Source organism: Polistes dominula, unplaced genomic scaffold (genome assembly GCF_049000335.1).
Source record: "Polistes dominula isolate Pdom_NZ unplaced genomic scaffold, Pdom_raw_medaka contig_19, whole genome shotgun sequence".
Classification (NCBI taxonomy): Eukaryota; Metazoa; Arthropoda; class Insecta; order Hymenoptera; family Vespidae; genus Polistes; species Polistes dominula.
Window position 1 is genome coordinate 852,900 of NW_028301058.1, and position 22,957 is coordinate 875,856.

Genomic DNA, 22,957 nt, shown 5'->3' on the forward strand with positions numbered 1-22,957 from the left:
AAAGATAATTATTTCCTACAATACGCGGCAATTTATCGATGCGAAATTATAGACGTTAATGTAGCAATTTCTCGTAAGGCACCATTTTGGCCTCGGGCACGTGGAGAAATATGAAGATGAAAGAAAAAATGAATTAATTGCAGTATCGCGTATGCACAGATGTTTCATCGTCAAGTCTTCTTGAGTTTAGAATAAAATTGAGGATAGAAACATATACCTGAGCAAAAGAAAAATGAAAGTTATCGACATTTTCTTGTTCCGTCAGAAAGCTAACCTTAAAATGTAGAATCTTTTAGAAAGGATAGGAATGTAGGGACGTTGGGGATCGTTCAAAGGAAGTATTCGAGGTCAAAGAGGGTAAAAAATGTGAGGCGTTAAAGAAAGGCAAACTGGCGCTGCGCGAGTAGCCCGTCGGTGGAGCCGCAATTGCGCTGTGCGCTGTAGGCGTGTCCAGTGGGCGGGGTTAGCCGCCATTTGCAAGCTCAGGCAACGCCCATTGGAACCGCCTCTAAAAACAACGATCGAACGTGGAGTCGTGAATGCCTGAGTAGAGGTACCCTAAACGGATTACCTCGTTCCACGGCCGTCCCTTTCTGCATCTAAAGAGCAAACTATCCGCGTCGTCGCCGATCGATCGGTTCGTTCGTTCCTCGACCCCCTCGACCCCACCCCTAATCCCTTGTCCCTTCCGCCACCTCCTACCTCGCACACCATCGTTCCTATACTATTTTACCCACGTACAGTGCCAGCGGCACGGGCTTGCGCGCGCGCGCGCGCACGCTCATACCTATCTAAATACGTACACACATATACACAGAAATGCGAGTTACGTTACTAGCTCGTACTAGCCCTCGAAGCCCTGTACCCTCCATCCGTCGTTGCCCCTCATGATTCTTCCAAAGCCGCAGCACCAAGATACATGCCGTCGTGATTTTCTCTCTTATTAGACCGCTAAACTGCAACCGCTTTCCTACGTGCTATTTGGGATATCGTTGCAGGTGACTCTAACAAATATGGCGCGTTACCGTTTTCTTCTACCAAATATGTTGACAGGATTTGTATGCTTTATACCTTGCGACATTATTTACAAATGGGTTTCTGATAATAGGATGATATGATGTTTAGGAAGAAGAGGTCAAAATCAGTCTCTACTAAAGGGATCATTAAAAAATACATTCAATGGCGTCGATAACTTTCTAAGGGAGTCTTTGTAGTTGCTATATGCGAATCCTCATGGGGTGGTTATGCATGGAATGTAATAACTGGGCTCATCCTACCATGGGGGGTTACCATATTCCAAAAGTAATAATACGCCATAGGCACTGCTGTAGGTTTTCTAGCGAGAAAACGACAGATGTTTTATAAATGAGTAATCACGGTAATGTCGCGCTGTTACATTTTTTTACATTATTTGATAAAATTTTCAATTTAACTGGATGCAAACGGATACGTTGTCGGTATATTGCGTAAGCTTTTCAAATTAAACTGTACAAATCAAAGTTCGAATGTTAGATTATCACAGTCAACAGAATAAATGAGATACGATCTCCGAACTCATCAGAAGTCATACGAGCTGACGAATTATCATTGGATAGAGTTTTCCATACTACAAGACCCCTAAGTTTCTATCATCCTAAAGAATGACGGAATTGTGCGTTAGGTATCATCGCAAGTGTGTAGACCCTCGCGGTCATATGAAGAAAGTTTTCGATCTAGAGTCAAAGGAAAACGTTGCTCGTGTGTCGCTAGAAACTTAGCAACACTTTCTCGACCCACATTCCTTTGAAGAATGCGTCCAATTTCGATAACATTCAAACCCGTTAATCGATCCTATCTGTCATACATGTATTCGCATTTCGATCAAATTCGAACAGTAGACCCATACACATACGTACACTGTTTGCCATCTTATAATTGCAGTAAACTAGACCTAAGAAAGAGCAAACACGTTATCAGCAACTCAGGTTTTCAAACCCGATGGATAAACAGATAGAGCGCAAGGGGACTTGGTTTTGGCGCAAGCGTACTGATGGTCATCATCAAAGTTCCAGCGCATAAGCGCGAAACGATCTTCGGTGCAAACAGTTAAAGGAAATGGGAATATCGATTTAGCGATCTTTAGCGTTCATTAGTGAACACCAATGTGTACTATATATAGAATGGTGGACGGTTAGCTGAACTGGCATGTCGGTCATATGTAAGAGTAGTCTTTAAACAGTACCCATCGTCCATTGCAGTATCGTTAAGGTAACAAGAAAGATCGTTCTGTAATTTAGATTCCAACTGGATCGATAGATCGATCGATCTATTGGTCGATCAATCGATCGATCGGTCAGGAAACCAAGTGCTGACTAGAAAGAAGATTTAAAAGGATTAGAAAGGGAAGAAGGGAATGAACCGCGCCCACGTAGATAAATCGGTGAAAAGGCAAAGAGGTGGCGTTGTTATCGGTCGGAGGGGGACTACCCGGAGAGTGAAAAAGATAACAAAAAGAAGAGAGCAAGAGAGAGAGTGAGGAGAGAGAGAAAAGAGAGAACGACATCGAGTTAGTAGTGTTGGTCGTTGACGTTGGCGTTCGTAGACAATCGTTAATTTTCGTAGGAAGTCGGGTTTGCGAGGCGGGGTTTAGGCGGGGTCGATACGCGACCGAGCGCGTTTTCTCTTTGCTTCCGTACAGCGTCGTTCTAATCGCAGAGCCGTATCGAAAAGCGAACAGCAGACGACTATACTCGGCTAGTATTGCCGTTGCTCGGCGCCACCGCCGACGCCACTGTGTGCTCGCGATTCTCGTCCTCTCCCTGAGAAGAGTGAGTACAACTACTTTCTCGATTCTCATCGCGATATCTCGCGTATCGGCTCAACCTTTCTTTCTCTCTCTCTCTCTCTCTCTCCTTCTTAGGGACTAGGATCGAGCGTTGCCAACAGATTAAACAGAGAAGAGAGGGAGGGTGGGTGGTAGGGGCTAACCAAAGCGAGAAAAAGATAGATAGACAAATAGATAGCTAGATAAAGATAGAAAGAGAGTTGGCCAGCAGAGAGAGAGTAAACTGTGCGGGGAATAGTCAACGCACAGTATTTACCGAGGCTACACTCTTTCTCGTCTACTCTCCGCGTTGCTACGTAGATCTCACTCTGTGCCAGGAGGGGAAAGGAAGGGAAGGGAATGGGTGGGGGTTTGGGGTGATTGAGGTGGGAGGGTTGGCCGAGGGTCTGAGGGGAATTTTAGGTATAGTAGGAGGAAAATTGCGAGCGCGAGGGTTCGGTGTGCGCGCGCGTGAGCGCCCTTTAGCCCACCGCCACCGCCACCGCCGTCACCGTCACCGTTCACGTCGTTCGATCGTCTCCTCGGCCGGCGTCGCGACGTCGACGTCGACGACGACGAGGACGAGGACGAGGACGACGAGGACGACACAAACGACGACACGGACGACGACACAGACGTGACAGGGACAAGGACAGGGGACATTACAGATTCCAGGATTAGAGTCGGTGCATTATTTAGAGTTCAGTCGACAATTGAGAAAATTTCGATCTGTCCGCCGTGAGATTTTTTAACCAATGTCGGAAGTATTTTTTCTATCGGGGCAGGAGGAATGGGGGTGTGTCGGCGGGGGGTATGACAAGGAGGAAGAAGAAGGATAATATCGTTAGTTCGTAATCTATCGGTGAGGAGAGCTCTCAGTGCTACTACTTTATTTTTTGGAAAAAGAGAAACGTTTAAAGTCGCCAGAAGAGGAAGAAGAGATCGTGTTCACGGACAACAGAGGAGGTGATCGTCGACAGCTACGAAACAGGGACAACAACAACGAGTTGCGTTGGAAGGTAAGAAAGGATAACGATGGTGGATGGTGTTGGATGAGGAAGAGGAAGAGAAGGAGGAGTGGTGGAGAAAGAAAGGAAGGAGGAGGTGATTGCTAGGGAAAAGAAGGGAGGGAGTAAAGGCAAGCACAATACAGTAGTAGTCCTCTCTCTTCCTCTCTGTTTTCTCGGTGACGATGACGACGACGACGACAGTGACGACAGTGACGACAGTGATGGTGGCGGGTGGTGGAGTGACGATGGTGGTGGTGGTGGTGGTGGTGGCGGTGGTGGCGGAGAGCAACGTTGCCACCTCCTCTCCTCGGGTGGCGCAGCACACGCGAGAGAAGCGCCGATACGGTGACGGCGAGCGAGAAGACCGTCGTTGCCACGTCCGCCGCTCTCTTGTGCGCGCGCGCGCCCGCGCACTTCTTCTTTCCCTCTTTCTCTTTTAACTCTCTTACTCTTATTCCGTTTCTACTACTCTACCTTTTGCGATGCGTTCTTCGTCCTATCTTCGAGTTCTCTCTCTCTCTCTCTCTCTCTCTCTCTGTCTTTCTCGTTTTCACTCCCGGCGCCACCTCCTCCCACTAGCCTTGTATACACCGTATAGCGTATACTCTTGGCATAATACTTAACCCACACACATACATAGATACATATATACATACATACTTATACAGAGTACAAACCAGCGTTCTCTTAGGCTGTCGTGCGTAGCACGCCTGTAACTCTCCTCGACCACGCGATATCTTCGTGGTAGTCGTGCGAGTAGCCTTCGTAAGATTATATGTGCCTTATGTTAGTATTCGTCGGTAGCGGTGTGGGATCCCGTTGCTACGCCAGTAGCGTCGACAGCGTAGACGTTGCACTCTCTCTTTCTTTCTCCCATTCGTTCTCTCTTTTACTCTTTTCTACTCGTTCACTTCTTCTTTTGCAAGAAGAGATATTGAGAGAGGGAGAGACAAAAGGAAAAGAGAGAGAGATAAAGAGATATATAGATAAACTGTGTGCAAACCGCACCGGTCCTATTGGTGTCGCTCCTATTGGTCGAGCAACAGTAACAGTAGCAGCAGGCAGGAGAGGACGATGACGGAACGCAAAAGTGCTGAGGATCGAGGTAATCGTCAACACGCGCGCCAACGGGCACGACCACTCATGTGGCACCTACCAAATTACATATATATATATATATATACATTTGTTTTTTTCACAATTTCTTGTTTGCATTGGGTAGCAATTTATCCCTGAACATTTTTCATCCTTGTTTATTTCTCTTTTTCACTTCACGTGATATATTCGCAAAAGGTGCGTGCTGTAAGAGTTGGTCCGAGGGAAAAGGAGGGCTCCCCTCTTGCCCTCCAATCTCATCTCGCGTCCCTTCCTTCCTTTCCCGTTGGTTCGTGAGCACGCGCGCGCGCGCACGCGCTCTTTCTTCCTCTCTCTCTCTCTCTCTTTCTCTTTTTCTTTCTTTAGAGAGAAAAAGAGAGACAGAGAGAGTGGCACTCTATCGCGCACGGCCTTGGCGGATCATTCACGAACTGGATTCGCCTTTGCGGGGATTCGAGTGTCGCTGTCCCAAGACTCTCTTACCGATCGCAGGTGGTCGACTTTCCGCAAGCATGTCTCTCTCTCTCTCTCTCTCTCTCTCTCTTTTTCATTTTTATGTTTTTTTTCTGTTCTCTTCTCTTCTCTTCTGCCACGTGATTCCCCCATTGGTGTTGCTGTTTCTTCATCTTTTCGATCTTTTTGGGTTGCACGGTTGTCAAAAATACACGTGGGACAAAAATAACCTATAAAATATGATGAAAAATATTACAACAAAAAATTGGCGCAGAAGTTTACGATTAACTTGACGTATAATTGTAAATTTGTAGATAATTTTGTGTATTACATTTTCATCGTCACGGATTATTCGACTCAAAACCGGAATATATTATCTATGATCATAAATATATATTTATACATGTCTTTTTGTTAAGTAGTAACATAATAAGTTGAACTAACTATAGGAAATTTAGCGTACGGCTCTGATAAAAACTTGAGATAGTATGCTGAACGATAATACGTGACGATGAAGAGGTGGGCGCGCGCGCGTGTGAGCTCACAAGCGAGTTGGAAGGTCGTCCCAATAGAAGAAGAAGAAGAAGAAGAAGAAGAAGAAGAGTTAGCAATGTTAGAGCATTGAAGATGAAAAATGATGACGATGACGATGACGATTGACGATGACGACAAATATGCGACGGAACAATGAAAATGACAAAGTAGAAGATTGTTTCGTTGGGCAGAGTATTTGTTACGTCACTCGTAAAACACAACGCGTGCCGCAGATACCGATTCTTATTTGTGTATGTGTGTGTGTGTGTGTGTGTGTGTGTGTGTGTGTGTTACGTCATCCTATCCTTAGAATCCAACCCAACGACGAAGATGTACAGAGCTAGAGTTAGAAAAGACAACAGTTAACTGTGTCGTTCAATCACAAATCTTGCGTTTATTTTCAGCCATATTAAAACCTGACGATGAATTTCCTTTTTGGGAATCATCAGTTTTGATTTTTTGCAGTGTTACCTTTCTTTAGAATTGGAAATAGGTTAAACTTGAGTTACCATTTATTTACATAATTTTATAAATAATCGTGGGGAGTGAACAGGGTCAGAATTAGCATGGGGATAAAATGACAATCATGGCTACCATTTTCTAATTGATTGAATACACCTACCTAATCATTTTATTATTTTCAAATTTAGAGTACCAAACATGAATACCATAACCAATAAACCTAGCGGTCAATTTAAATCTTGGTTGGTACCGTGTCATCTATTTAAACATAACCCCAAATATTTGAAAACAAAACAAGGACAAAAACGTATTAGAAAATGAACGAGGGAATATGGGGGTATAGAAAAAAGAAGAAAAACATATAAATAAAGAAGAGAAAGAAGAGAAAGAAGAGAAAGAAGAGAAAGAAAGAAAGAAGAGAAAGCTCATCCCCTTTAAGAGATAGACCTTAAAGTTCGAACGCGTGCACGTTTTCTCTCTTCTTCGGTTTTCGTGAGAGATTTCTCTATTCTTAGCCATCCGGTGTGTCGGTGTAGGTTTCCGATCTACGCGAAAAACTTGGCGTAACGAGCGTGACGCGCGTGTGCAAGCGAGCAAACGAACGAACGAACGAACGAACGAACGAGCTAACCAACCCAACCAACCCAACCAATCCAACCAAACGTATGAACGAATAAGAAAGAGCAAGCAAGAAAGCAAGCAAGCAAGTGTGTATAACATCTCACGTATATATTCGTCTATCTTTTTCTATCTATTTATCTATTTCTGCCCCCTCCACTTTTTTTCTTCATTCCCACCCCCCCCCACTCACAGACCTAATCCAACCCCCCACTGATATTTTGTGCAATACGCACGTATAGGTAGTTCTTAATGTATCGTCGTCAAATGTAACGCGTCAAACTTACTGTTATCCTGTTATTGGTTTATTGTATTTGAAAATATTGTCCTTTTTACTCATACCTTCCTGTTCCTTTGATCCGTTTGTTATCTCATCCACTGTATTCCATTAATTAAGTTCCTTGTTATCTGATCATTCAAAATGGTTTTTTATTAGCAAACATTTGATTGGTTGTTAATACTTTAACGAAATGTATCAAGAATCAACGACACAAACTACAACTACGACTACTACAACTACACAACGACGACGGGGTTATCGAACTTGACCTCTTTTCCGCTTTCGCGAAAACGGTGTCGTGCCACGTGCAACGTGGAAAATTGCAGAGAAAGAAAGAGATAGATAGATAGAAAGAGAGAGAGAGAGAGAGAGATATATATATATAAACTTGGTACGAAAAATAATGCCGGAAGTTTATGCTTATCGTATTATAGTTCATGGGTATACATTTACATGTGTATGTGTGTGTGTGTGTGCATATATCTATAGTCGATAGTCCCAGCTTTGAAAAGTTCTATTAGCAAGCTATGGAATATATGCATATGTATATGTGTGTGTTTGTATGTGTGTTTACGAGCGAACGCGTCCACGTTTTGCTGGAGGAAAACTATTGGATAGCTATGCACCGGCCGAGTTAAAATTACTGCTCGTGTGTACATATATATATATATATATATATATGTGTGTGTGTGTGTATATGTCGTTTACTCGGACGGTGGCGTTGAATCGCGAAATCGATGCCAACGCGTCTCGTTGCATTAGAATTTTCCTCGTTTTTCCTATAGAAAACCTCGCGAATCTGTTTTTTTTTTTGAACACCCATTAGATTTGTTGTTGTATTCTCTAAAATAAAAGTAATTTATCGAAAGATTTGTACAGAATTTATCTGACGATGAAATTATTTGTTGAGTTGAGTTAAACTGTAGGTAAACGTAATGGTGTTTGTGTATGTGTGTTTATATCTCTGTGTGTGTGTGTGTGTTGAATATTTTGATTAATAAAATGATCAATAGAAATCCTTGAACCCCCAAATCCTAACCTAACCCTAGTTTGTAAGACCATTAATGGGATTAATGATGAATTGATTCACCTGTTTCAGAATTAACAGAAATCAACAACATGGAGTCCTGTGAAAAGAAACCACTGGTTAAAGATTTGAACGAACATATCGTCTGTCCACTTTGCAGGGGTTACCTCGTTGATGCTACCACCCTCACGGAGTGTTTACATTCCTGTTAGTATATTTATAATATGTATCACACTTATGCAAAATATGACCAAACATTATTTGTTTCACGATAATCCCATGAACTTGAAATGTTTCATTGTCAAAGTTAGTTAATTTGTTAACCGGGTAGTTTTATTTTTAATTATGTAGCTTTTTTTTTTTATTATTATTTATATATTTATTTATTATTATTTGTGGTTAAAATAAATGAAAGGACTATGAAATATATATATTTTTTATTTATTTATAAATTAAGTACAAAAGTTTTTGTACGTTTAGCTTTGAAACAATACATTGGACGTCTTTATACGTCCCACCCTGGTTAACAGATTAATTTGTTAGTAAAAAAAGGGGTCGACAAAATTTGCACAAGTCTTTTTTTTTTTTTTTTTGTATTTGGAGGTTAAATCCTCTTCCTACTTTTTCCAAGGATTTTGTCGCGTTCTCGATCAATATTTCCCGTCTGCCTCAACCTTTCAATTATTTAAACCGTCGAACTCGTCTCTCATTCTTTCCTTTTTTTTTTTCTCTTTATCGTCTTTCTATCTAAAAATTCTGTCGAATATTATTTTATTAGACGAATCACGAGTTAAAGATTATTTTCTAGATACATTTTTTGCAATACCACCATAAGTGTCAGTATGTTTGTTCACGCGCAAAACAAGCAAGCAAGCAAGCAAGCAAGCAAAGCCCACATCACGTGTGGGCTGAGATTCGATTAGCCTATTAGAGTGGGATCGTATTTGTGGTTGGCTTTTTTTATTTGTGGGCGTTAACTGGTCATCCTAAAAATACTTCGATCAGTTTTGAAATATTATTTTGTATCTTCAAAAAATTTGCATTGCCAAAAATTGACCCCTTCATCCCTCCCTCCGCGAAAAAAAAAAAAAACTTTGTTTAATATTTTTGTATGCATCTCGTTACATGTAAAATTTAAAAATGATTTATAAAAAATATAATAGAATGAAAAAAAAACAAATTAAATAATTGAAAAAAAAGGAGGAAGAAAATATTGGTACCGAAAAAATGGTACCTAGAAATATGAAATTTAGTTTGCAGAGGATGCATTGTCAGACGTTTGAGTAGCGGTGCCCGATTGTGTCCTGTGTGCAATGAATCAGCATCCCCACCACTGTTACCGGATGCACGACTTCAGAGATTGGTGTATCTGGTTGTACCGGGTTTGTATCGTTCAGAATTAGAACGCAGACGACACTTCCGTTTAGTAAATCCACAATGTCCGCCATTGCCGCAACCGTTCGGTGCATTGGAACTAACGTTGGACGATTTGGTTAGTTTGAGTCTTCGTGAGTTAACTGATACGAATAACGAAATGACAAGATCGTCAAAAATGTGTTTGGAAGATAATAATAAGGAAATTCGAGAACCAACAACGAGATACATGAAATGTTCGGCAGCCGTGACGGTCCGTCATTTGATTCGTTTGTTGACTTCTAAAAGAGGTTGGGAAGAAACTAATTCAGGAGTTAACGTCGCCAATAGGATTGAAATGAGTTGTGAGGATTACAACGGAAATGGTGATCACCGGAAACCGAGTGTTTTAGAACTGTCATGGACGTTGTTGGACTTGGCTTGTATCTTCGGTTGGAAACAGGTGAGTAAATGATGAATCTTGTTCATTTATTAATTCACAATTTTGATCATTTTCTTCCCCTACGAAAGTAAAGTGACACACGTGTGCGCACACGGGAGTGAAAAAAAATAAAAGATGGGTGGTCCTATTTTGTTTTTGGGTTACAGGAAGCACCATTGAAGTTATTTTATCGTATCGTACGAAAAGATGAGACAACAACAACAGCATCAACTTCAAAATCAAATCCTTGCAACGAAGATACGAACAAGGACAATCCTACGATGGAAAATATTCAAAGACCACCAACCCCACCACCAAGTCCTAAACCAGTTCAAGAAAATGAAGTTGAATCCCGTCGTACTTTTAATACTGGAACGGAAACGGTTCCTCATCGTGCATTGGAAAGTTCCAAAGAACGTGACAAAGAAACGAAATCAAAGAAACCACGTTGCGAGGTAACACCCGTGATGAGAGCACCGGATCCCGTTGGCATTTCATCGTCAGTCACGATGCAACAGAATAATAATAATCATGCTTCAAGAGAGTTCAAGGACGAAGGAATTAGCAAGATTGGAACATCGAAAACGAAGGAAACGACGAAACAAACGAGTAATAGCGGAAATCACAACCACGCCGAGAGAGGATCTTCTTAAATTGAAGGTTAGGTTAACTCCTTGTCCACCGAGAATTACGTCCAGCAGTAGTGGTGGTCAAGCTAAAGAGAAATTATTACAAATGAGGGCCGTAAGACGAGAAAAGATCAAGGCCAGTTGTGCATTGAGTCAACAACGTTCGGTTAATTTATCGAGAGACGAAAATACTTCCAAGGAAATTCCCATGGAATCTGAAGAAACGATAGAGGATATTATAGATTGCATACCTGACGAAGTGGTACGTGTTGCGCAGAACATTTCTATTCCGCAAAATTCGCATGATGAAAAGAAATCTCACGAGAAGAAAGATAATCAAAAGTCATCACCCAAAGTATCGATTCGTCAGAAAGACGATACACCCAAATTGTCAATCGAAGAAGCCAAAGGAACAACAACAACAACAACTACAACAACGTTAACAACATTAACAACGACAACAACGACTACAACATCAACAGCAATCGTAGCAGCAACAGCAACAACAATTCCAATGGAACGTCCAAAGAAAGATGAAGAAATATTACGGAGGTTAGGTTTGGTTGCGATAAATGAAGCAAACGAATCATTAAGAGACAAAAGTAAACAACGGGGCCAAAATTACAACGACAAACCTAACGATTTGGATCGTGAAAAGTTAGAAAAACAATTGCGCGAGAGTAAAGCCAATCGCGTTAGAAGTTTATTAGCAGAAAAACAAATGCGTGATGCATTGAAAGGTATAATGTCGACTAAAACGAAAGAAGAAATAAATACAATAACAATAACAACAACATCATCAACAACAACGGGTAGTACAGCAGTGTCCTGTCCAAAAAAGAAGGGTCCACCTCCGTTGGCACCTTTACGAGCGGTCAAACCTTCTTCCTCCTCCTCCTCTGGGTTCACAGTGACGAGTACAATGGTGGTGGATTCGAACAATCCAAAGTACGAGACACCTTTAGACCTGAGCAGCGGTGCCGGTGGTGGGACGACAGTTAACGACAACGTACTTGATTTGTCATCAACTTTGCAGAGTACCACCGTAGTAGGTTTTTCAACAACGTCATCAGCATCTTCCTCACCATCTTCTTCTTTTTCCTCGTCAAATTCATCATCTTCCTCTTCCTCATTATCATCATCATCATCATTATCATTATCATCTTCTTCTTCTTCTCCTACTTCATCTTCGTCTTCTCCTTCTTCTTCGTCTTCTTCGTCTTCGTCCATTTGTACACCACCTTCTTTGCCTTTACTCAGACCCCAACAAACCACCAGCACAACCACCACCACCGCCACCACCAATATGGGAAACTTCATTCGCAAAACTAAGGAAACGGAACAACGTAGAGGACAAGACACTAATCTACGAACATTATCGGACGTTGCTGTTTCACGTTTAAGCGGATGCATCAACGACAAGAATTCTTCATTGGTGGAACCACATCTACTTGGCTCTAATAGTATCGCTGCGAGCAAGGTAGCGTTACGTATACCACAACCACATCATCGGTTAACCTCCAATTATGGTATGAAAAATAAACCAAATCTTGGTATGAGACACATACCTAATCCACAAGCTGTTGTAGCTTCGCAATACAGAAATCAAAGGGCCATTTATTTCAATAGCATTTCGCAACATCCACCGTAACGATCGTCATTTGTGAATCATTTAGTCACTTAGGGGGACTTTTTATTTCATACCTAATCCTATTTTCTTCTTTTTTATTACTTTTATTATTATTATTATTATTATTATTATTATTATTATTATTATTCATCCATTTTCTGTTATATTAGGGGGGGACCGAGAAGTAATGGCGTCGTTACTACGCATGTCAAATTGTTTTTCTATTTTCAATCAACAAATTGATTGATGATTTTGATCGTTACGATTATTACAAAAAAAATTTGCACAACAGATAGAACAAAGATTGTTGATAATGTGATTAATTTAATTTAATTATTGATTAATATAATAATAATTAAAAAAACTTGTTTGAATTTGGAGGTTAAAACGTGACATTACTTTCTGGTCAATTTAATATATATATATATATATAAATAAATACCAAAAAAATGACATTCCTATAAACATTAATCATTCGCTAAACAAAAAAAAAACAAAAAAAAAAACTATAACTAGTAACGCTCCACTAATATATAATAATCTATAAATGTAAATGTCGCCGACAGGTGTTGTATTATCTGCAACCAAAAAATCCTAACCTTCCCGATTAATGAAATATCAAAGATTTTTACCTAAAACTCGTATGCGATACATAACTGCCAATTAAGAAGAAACAAATAACGAAATAATGTTCATATTCTTTAACAGTGATATCGCCTAGTTGTTTTTTTTTTCCTTTGTAACAATGTGTTTCCTATTAAGCTATATATGTATATAGCATGTGTGAGTGTATGTGTGCATGATGTCTCTCTTGTGATAAAACTTAATAGAAAAAAAAAGAAAAAAAACATAATAACAAATGAATTTAAATTCCAAAGTCAAATGTTATTCAGTTGTTTGTTTTGTTTTGTTTTGTTGTTTTTGTTTTTGTTGCAAATTAACAAACATTTTTATTAACCCATTTTTCGATATTATACAGTTAACATTGTAAGATGCGTTGGTAAAATAATTTTTATATATTAAATTTTACCTAACCTATATTTTTTTTTCTTTTTTTTTTTTTTAATTAATTTTTTGAAATTATTTATAAATTGCAAGAGATATTTAAAAAACAAAAAAAAAACCAACAACTATATTTCTATAAGAAACAAAGAAAAAAAGAAAAGAAACTAGAAATAATTTTCCTATGAGACGAGAACAAAACCAAAAAAAAAAAAAAACAACAACAAAACGAAAATAAAATATGTCGTATTTTGTTATGTGATATATATCTATATATATATATTAATTATTTTCGTTTGAAAAAAAAAAGAAAAACCAAAAAACGTAATTTATATCCATCCCCTCATCCCCTCATCCCGCAAACCCACCTGTGCACAATTACAGTTGTGCATATTTCTTCTTTATTATATCGTTTATGTTAGTTTTGAAAGAAAACCGGCATACACGCCATCTTAAAACCCGTATTATAAATTACTGTATACTCTAATTAAATAGATACATGTCTGTGTGTGTGTGTATGTATGAATGTGAGTGTTTACGTTACGGTTTTACCCCCATTCTTTATAATAAAAAGAAAAAGAAAACAAAAAAGAACCAAATGAAAAAATGGCTAGGGGAAAACAAATTAAAGTTGGATAAAGAAGAGAGAGAAAAAAAATGAAAAACAAACGAAAAACCAAAAAAGAATACAAGAAAAAAAAACAACAAATGAACAATGAAATGTTTCGTAGTAGAATAAACAAAAGAAATCAATCGTTCTTCGTGCACCTGTATGCGTGTGTGTGTGTGAGAGAGAGAGAGACAGAAAGAGAAAGTGAATTTATTTCTGACGATGCAGATATTATACAGTAAAACATATACATATATATATATATATATATATATAAATATAAATATACATACCGCATGTAAGTAAGTAGAAGAAGTCATAAAGAAGCAAACGGTGGTTGAACCAATGAACATAACCTAAAGGACAGCAGATGTCTCGTATCACCATAACCGCCCTTGCCATCTTTCTTTTGTTTTCTTTTGTTTTTTTATTTTTTTTTTCTATCTTTTTTCTTCTTCTTCTTCTTCTTCTTTCCTCTCATTCATCATTGTCCTTCATTTTTTTTTATTCTTTTTCTTTTCCCTCGTTTTCCTTTTTTTCTGTTTTTTTTTTTTTTATTTTTTCGTTTAGTCAAGTAAGTAAAGTCCCATGAAAAAGAAAAGAAAAGAAAAAAGAAAAATTAAAAAGAAAGAAAAAAAAAACAGGAGATGAACATGGAGGAGAACAAACTTAGAAACTTAGAATTAACTTAATCTTAAAATTAGTGAAAATCCTGTAATTCGTAGAGATGCCAAAGAACGAAAGTGAAATTGTGTGCAATGTATTAGTGCAATTTTTAATTATTTAATATTATTATAATAATAATATATACATGAAAATAAAAAAAAAAATAAACAAATTTATACATACATATATATATATATATACATAATTATCACGGTGTAACGGTGAATTAAAAAATAATAATAAATATAAGTAGAGACACATGTCGTTTGAATATACATATACATATACATATATATATATATCTGTAAAGAAACCCCCTCCCCCCTAAAAAAAAAAACAAGAAACAAAGTCAAAACCAAAAAAAAAAAAAAAGGGCAAACAATTTTTGTAAACGAAAAAGTGCTAAATGTTTTTATCTTTTTTTTTTCTTTTTTTTTTTTTGCGCAACTTTTATTATACAGTAAATTTTTGCGAAACTATGTGAATGATAAATAATTGATGTGTTTATGCGTATGTGTGTGTGTGTGTATGTGTGTGTGAGTGTCCAAGTTAGACAAAGAGACACTAAAGTATAGAAAAATAAAACAACTCGATACTATTGGCTATAGAAAATTCTAAAAATAAAAACCGACCCCCCACCCTCCTACCCTCCCCCTTTAACCTTCCCCTCCCCGCCACCTACTCCCACCTTCCAATGTCTATGTCAATATCGGTAATAAATGGGGTTCGTAGTTTGTAGTGTATAAGAAAAAGTGAGAAGTTAACTATACCGATTGTATTGTGTATTATGACGATTATTATGACGATTATTATGACGATGATTATGATGATGAGTATGATGATGATGATGATGATGATGATGATGATGATAAGATTTTAGTGGGGCATTAAATGCTATATCAAAAATGTACGATCGTGTTTTCGTTGATCGAATAAATGAATAAAGGTTTAATCAATAAAAAAAAAAGAAAAAGAAAAAAAAAACCAATTCAATGTTTTTGAAATTTTTACAGAAAACCGGCTTACCAATTCCTACAAAAAAAAAAAAAAAAAAAAAAAACAAGTAAAAAAAGAAAGATGATTTTACAGGTAATCAAATTGAGTCAGGTTTGCATCATTTCACAACTGTTGTGAAACAGTTTTACACAGTTTTTTTTTCTTTTTTTTTTTGGTTATGTTTTATCAATTGATAAGAATTTTTCTGTATAATTTAAATAATATATTTTACAAAGATTGATAACAGTGCAAAAGTATTCAAAACGAGTATGAAATTATACAAAAATTGGCTTACCAATTCCTACGAAAAAACAAAAGAAAAGTAAAAAACGAAAGATGATTTTACAGTTAACCAAATTGCTTCAGGGTTGCATAATTTCACAACTTTTGTGAAATTAACTGTAAATATAAAAAAATAGGCTATTTTTAATACGCAATTATACATAAATTGAAGAAATTACAGTTTTTTGGTTATGTTTTATCAATTGGTGCAAATTTTACTGTATAATTTAAATAATATATTTTACAAACATTGAAAAGAGTACAAAGTATTCAAAACGAGTATGAAATTATACAAAAATCAGCTTACCAATTCCTACAAAAAAAAAGTAATAAAAGAAAGATGATTTTACAGTAAACCAAATTGCTTCAGGGTTGCATATTTTCACAACTGTTGTGAAATTAACTGTAAATATAAAAAAATAGGCTATTTTGAATATGTGATAATAAATGAATTGATTAGATTACAGTTTTTTTTGGTTATGTTTTATCAATTGGTACGAATTTTTATGTATAATTTAAATATAATTTATACAAAAACATTGATAAAAGTACGTAGTATTCAAAATGAATATTAACAAAGAAAAAAGAAGTGAGGTTAGGTAATATTGATTAATTACGTTTAATTGTTAAAAATTATTAACAAAATGAATGATAATTTATTTTATTAAATGAAATTCATAAAATATGTTTTTGTTTTTGATAATTTTTACTTAATTTATGAAAGATATGAGTTTGTTCGTATTAAATAAGGAAAAATGTATTTTTGTTATAGAATTTAATCGTATAACTTTTGTCACACATTATATATATATATATATATACAGGAATAATAAATACATCGATCAATAGGTAAAATGTTTTCTGAATAGATACGAACGATTCATTGTCTAAAGTCGAGGTTTAACCTACGCAAATTTATGTCAAAGTTACGTAGGATGCAATACTATTATTATTATTATGCATAATTTTATTACCTAACCTATTATCCGTTGTGTAAAAGAAAAAAAAAAAGAAAAAAGAGAACTTCAATTTCCTTTCTTTTGTAATATCAATTTACCAAAATCATTGCAAAAATATTTCAATGAATAGTTTTGTTTTGTAAATTAATTTAAAAGAAAAAAATAAAAACCAAAAAAAAAAAACCAAACAAAATGAACAGAAACAACTCTAACAGCCATTTATACAGGTCGAGAAAAAAATTGTATTTCGTAAAACAAAGATGAACAAAATGAATGCACAAAAATCAGTGCAAATTTCGATGTATAATTTTAATTGTGTAAATTAATTTATGAAAAAAAAGAAAAAAAGTAAACAGGAAAAAACTAACAGCCATTTGTACAGGTCGAGAAAAGAATTGTTTTGTAAAAAAAAAAAAAGAAAAGAAAAACAAAATGAATGCAAGTCAAAATTTGAATGAATTGGAAAAAGGAAAAAGAAGAGATGAATGAATATCATCAATATTTTAAGGTTAGAATATTTTCTTAGAATTGGAATGATGCCAAATTGCCAAAAAGGTTTGACTATTAATATCAAATGAAATTTAGGTTACGATCTAGTTAAGTGCACTCAATAGTTCGATGTATCCATTTAAAAAAAAAAAAAAAAGAAAAAAATATTATAATAAATATACATGTATATATTGTATAAAATAATTTCAATCGAACAGGAATGAAAAAAAAAGCAAAATGAATTATTCTTGAGTCACGTAGTCAAGTTTGATCGAGTTTATTAGTGTGCCATTTTAAAACAACCGTTAATCGTTCTAGTTTATTTTTTATTTAAATGTTTAAATGTTTTTGTTTTCGTGAATTATAAATGACAGATCGAAATATTAATATTTATCTGTATAAATATATTTCTAAAATGATTTTAATCAAACAAGTATGAAAAAAAAGCAAAATGAATTATTCTTGAGTCACGTAGTCAAGTTTGATCGAGTTTATTAGTGTGCCATTTTAAAACAACCGTTAATCGTTCTAGTTTTTTTTTTTATTTAAATGTTTTTTTAATGAATTATAAATCACAGATTGAAATATTAATATTTTACTGTATAAATGTATGTATATATATATATAGAATAATACTTGAAAGTGTCTTTCAAATTGAAAGAAAAATCAGATTAACTTAAATGGGTTTGGCAGGGTGGGTAGGTTACAAAAAGAAATCTTTGAAAAAGATTCGAACCTGTATACATAAACCGGTTGGACTTCTTACTGCTAAAGGAAATCTTGAGACTTGGAAAGAAAACGTATCTATCTGTCCATCTTTTTAAGGACATTTATAGATAATTAAAGGATTTAACGAAGATAAAAGATTGTGATCTGTAAAATAAACTGATATTAAATGACCGATAATTTCAAACCGACCGTTTCTTCTTATGAAATTGTATTAAATGTGGAAAATATGGATTAAGGTTTTTTTTTTTTTTAAAAGGGATTCAAGTGTAAGATAAGATAAAGAAAAAAATAAAACACACACATATATATAGGTACACACACATTAAGAAACAATTAAGTTATCACAGAATTAAATGGAAGTGGGTTTGAAACAATGAGAAAATATTTTTCGATTTAGGAGTTGTATTGACTCATCATTTTTCAACCATGATTAATTCTAATAACTCTGGTAATTGTTTATAAAAAAACAAATATGTAACATAACCATGTGAAAATGAGAAAAGAAAAGAAAATCAAGTGGAATGTTTGTGTTGCACAAATTCAATTTTAATGACTTTTGTGGTTTTTGTTTTTTTTTTTTTTTGAATACGCGGTTGAATGAGACGTGAATTTTTTAATGTTTCTAATTTATTTTAGGGATTTTTATAAAAGGTTTTTTTTTTATTATACCTGAAACATTTTATTTTCCTTTGAAATGAAGTTTAAACATGAACAACCGTCGACCATTTTTACGGTCAAAGTAAAATCACCAAATTTGTAAATCCAAATCGATTCAAACTTCTCCTACAACTTTTCTAATATACATAAATCATATAATTGTTTATAACAGAAGTATAAATTATTGAAATAAAAATAATACAAGGTTGTAAAAAGAAAAGAAAAGTTGATATCCAATAATCCAATTGTTTTCTGTTCACACGGTAGGAAACACCAAATTTATGTTTGTGATCAAACTCATGGTGTTTTTCTTTAAACTGAAATTAACAAATCATTGTTAGTTACAAATTTTAAACATTTAAACATTTGTTTAAAAGAATAAATAAATTATTTATTTGAAAAACAAGATCTATTGTTTGCTATCGGAATAGCAAGTTTCAAGTTTGAACTCAACGTTGTCAAATTTTTCGTTTAGAGTCAGCACGATTTTCTTTTTTTTTTTTTTTTCTTAAAAATTAATAACATTTATCCACTTATCTTAACAATTATTATTTAATAATAATATCTAAGAGTAATAATATATATTAAAGTTAATGATAGATTATTTTACGTTGATTAAGTAAGAAACATAACCTTTGTACTGACGATCTAATGTCCACCATGTTTTTCCATTTCAATCATCCAATTACTTTTGTTTAACAATTTAAAACAGAAAATTAACATTTATAATCAATGTAAATCATATTCTTCTTATCATTCCCATTAATTTAACATAAGAACTTGATTGGTTATTTAAAAAAAAGGTTGCTTAATCCATTCGTGACCACCTTCACACCGTATGTGCAATCATACTCAACTATTATCAGTTATTTCGAGTCACGTAGTATTGGAAATAAATTTTTTTTTGAACCAATAGTATCTTCAAAGTATAAAAAAAAGAAAACAAAATTAAGAATTGTAAAAGTGGCAATATAATAAAAAAGAAAAAGAAAAGAAATGGCTTCTTGAACAGTGTTCGACAAAAATTGTGATCTTTGTGGTTTCGAATAGGTTAAGAAAAAAAAAAGTGGGAAAACAAATTAATTAAATTAAAAATTGAAAAGATCAAGAAAAAAGCAAATTATTTAAGTAACCTTTAATGATTAAACGTCATCTGCAAAAAGATAGAAATAAAAAAAGTGTCTCATTATCAAAAAGATGATGACCTTTGGTTAGGTTAGGTTTCGTATCCAGCGAAGAAAAAAAACGAAGATAGAAAGGAGACAAAGAAAAAAAGAATAAGAAGAAGAAGAAGAAGAAGAAGAAAAGGAAAAGGTACGAGGTACGAGAAAAGGCTCGCCTACCTTCAGGAAGGTACATTAGGTGCGGGAAACGAGGAGCGAGGCCTGCGGCAGCGGGCCACGGAAACTCGATCGCTGATTGGCTGCATCCTCCCCCGGGGAAGTGCGTCGAGTTCGTATACGAACTAAAGAGGGGTAAACTAGCCCGAAGGCAAGTTAAGGTCACACGATGCGAAAAAGGGAACCTATTTCATGGTTCGTGGAATGTCTTCAGTATTTCGCATCGTGTTCATCGTACTTTTATCAAACCCCATGTTAAACCATTCCTCCTTTTTCCTTCCTCCCCCTTCTCTTCTTCTTCTTCTTCTTCTTCTGCCCCTTTTCTTTTTTTTTTCGTGATTTTACTCCCTTTTTCTTCCAACTTCTACCCTTACTCATATTCCCTCTCTTTTTATCTTTCTGTTAGGAAAAAAAAGAAAAGACAATCTTCCTTTTCCTCTGACCCTCTTCATCCCTCGCCGCTCCCAAGCCCACCCCACCTCCCTCAAACCCTTACCCCTACTCCTAGGTTTGATTTTTTTTTTGTATTTTACTTTCTTTCTTTCTTTCTTTCTCCACTTGGTGCAGTGGCAGTGCAGCACCCCCTATGCTCAAATCCACCATACCGAGACTCCCTTCGTATATTCCACCCACACTAAATCGGTAAAAGCACGAACACATATACACATACGTCGTAGTAACGTTCTGTTAACTACTCGCACACCCCTAACGCGCCTACCGGACAATGAATAATGCACCCACGTACAGAGAGCTTCCCTCTAACTCCCACCACCACTACCAATATCTATATTATACCCAGTAGGTTGCTTGTTTCTTTCTTTCTTTCTTTGGACAATTTTGTTCTTTCAAATCAGTTGATGAATACTCTATACTCACGTAAATGTTGATTGTTTTACGGTTAGTCACGTGGTGATAAGTGGACTAAGTGTCTCTCGTAAGTGTGACGAACCTGTAATTACCAAATCTTTTCTTTTTTCATGAAGACAATGATTTTAGGTTAATTTTGAGATTGTTTGGGTTTGTTTGACAATTTGTTTAGGTTTTTTTTTTCAAAACAATTAAAGGTTGTATGATATTATTTTTATAAAATAAAACAAAAATCTCATTGTACATGGGCGGTTTATGATGTAATATGATCTTAGGTTAATTTTGAGGTTAATTTGATAATAAAATATTTAAAGGTTATGATATAAAATATAATTAGAAACTGGATATAATTCCTAGTTCAATATCAAAGTTAGACCAATGTATTATATTTGTATTTTAATTTAAATTAAACAACAGTGTATACCTAAAGAAAATTGTAAAAGAAAAAACAAAAGAACTGTGGATCTTATTTCGTAAAGATGTATATAATACGCCCACGTTGTCGGCTCGTAGTAAAGTCCAGAGAAACACGTGGAAGGTTTCTCAAAAGCGTCGTATATCGACCGATCTACCCAGCCAGCGCAGGCCCACCACCGGGAGTATTCTCTCTGGTGCTGCTTGCGGCTGGTAGGGCCGCCCACGCGTCACCTACAAACTGCTTGCTTGCTTGCTTGCTTGCTTGCTTGCTTGCTTGAGCTGTTCCATCAGGGACACGAGTGCCGCATTTCCTATAATACGAAAGAAAGAGAAAGATAATACGTACGAATGGGACATAACAATAACAATGATAAACTAGCCCCCAAACCCCTAACCCTACCCAACCCCTCTACCCAATAGAAAGAGACAGAAATGGAGAAGCAGCAAGAGATCAGAGTGACTGAATGAGAAAGTTTTAGGTAGAAGAGAATGATGACGATGACGATGAAGAAGAAAAAAAAGGAAGAAGAAGAAGAAGAAGAAGAAGAGCTGCCGCCCTTCCTTCATTCGCTCGTCCTTTTCTTTATGCGTGCCACGTCCTTTCGAGACACCGACGATGGGTGTCTTATGGTGGGGGTAGCCTTTCGAGGGTTTCCTCCGAGCTATGTTTAAGAGAGAAAGAGATGAAGCAACACTGCAACAGTGTTGGGCCCCCAACACATACTTTCTATGTATGTGTGTGTCTGGATTTATTAACGTTTGTATCTGTGTACGTGACTACTAGGGTGGGGACGGTATATGGGGGAAATTCTGGTACTTATACATCTCAACGAATTTATATATATATATACACACACAGAGAGAAACAGATAGATGTGCAACGGGGAACAACACAATGAGAGTTAACAGCCGTCACATTTACACAGACACACACATACACGTAGGATATATTTTTCTTTGGGCACGCCAGCAAAAGGGGAAAGTCCGCGGGGAACGATGGAAGGGGGGGGCAGCTCTTAAAGTACACCCAGAGAGTGTCAGGATTGGAAGGTCGATTACCGTAGTGGGGAGAAGCTTCTAGTCGGCATAACGGTTCGGTGTAATTAAACCGGCTGTACGGCCTTTTATTGGTAACCTTCTCAAGTCCTTAGGTTCAACACGTTTACTACTACAACTTAAAAAAGAGAGAGAGAGAGAGAGACAGACAGATTTTCTTCTTTTCTTCGAAATTTTCATGAATTCTCCATTCGTCACGCATATTTTTGTTAGAATACTCGGATAGGATTACCTGCTGAGAGAAATGTCAAAGGATTAATGATGCTTCAAGGATTAGGAACCATTTTTTTGGTTATATTAGAAAGTAAAAAGAATAATTTGGATTTTTATTGTACGAATGAAGAAAAACGTGGTTGAGTTTATTGATAGATCTTTGAACCTTTTTCTTCTTTTTGGTTTTTTTTTTTTTTTTATTGTTGCATGATGTGTATAACACAATAATTTATTTAGTTTCCCAAGGTATATAAAAATACAGTAAGAAAATAAGGTAAACGTGTCAGACGTAGGTAAACCTATTTGATTTTCAAATCGTCTAGATGTTTAAAATTCGT

At 36.0% G+C, this 22,957-nt stretch overlaps 1 protein-coding gene and 1 long non-coding RNA gene across 2 annotated transcripts in view; one reads left to right on the top strand and one right to left on the bottom strand.

Annotated features, from left to right (window-relative positions):
- The first annotated feature begins 3,856 nt into the window (after positions 1 to 3,856).
- Positions 3,857 to 14,913, top strand: LOC107068849 (uncharacterized). The gene is given in 5 exon segments (XM_089175806.1): positions 3,857 to 4,918; positions 8,355 to 8,489; positions 9,536 to 10,098; positions 10,245 to 10,613; positions 10,615 to 14,913. Coding segments are annotated over 5 exon segments (2,841 nt in total). The 5' UTR covers positions 3,857 to 4,887; the 3' UTR covers positions 12,358 to 14,913.
- LOC149031467 (uncharacterized) overlaps positions 12,641 to 22,957 on the bottom strand; it is a 36,268-nt gene continuing 25,951 nt past the window's right edge. The window contains exon 5 of the long non-coding RNA XR_016177707.1: positions 12,641 to 21,661. This is a non-coding gene — a long non-coding RNA (uncharacterized LOC149031467). The remainder of the gene's footprint in view (positions 21,662 to 22,957) is intronic.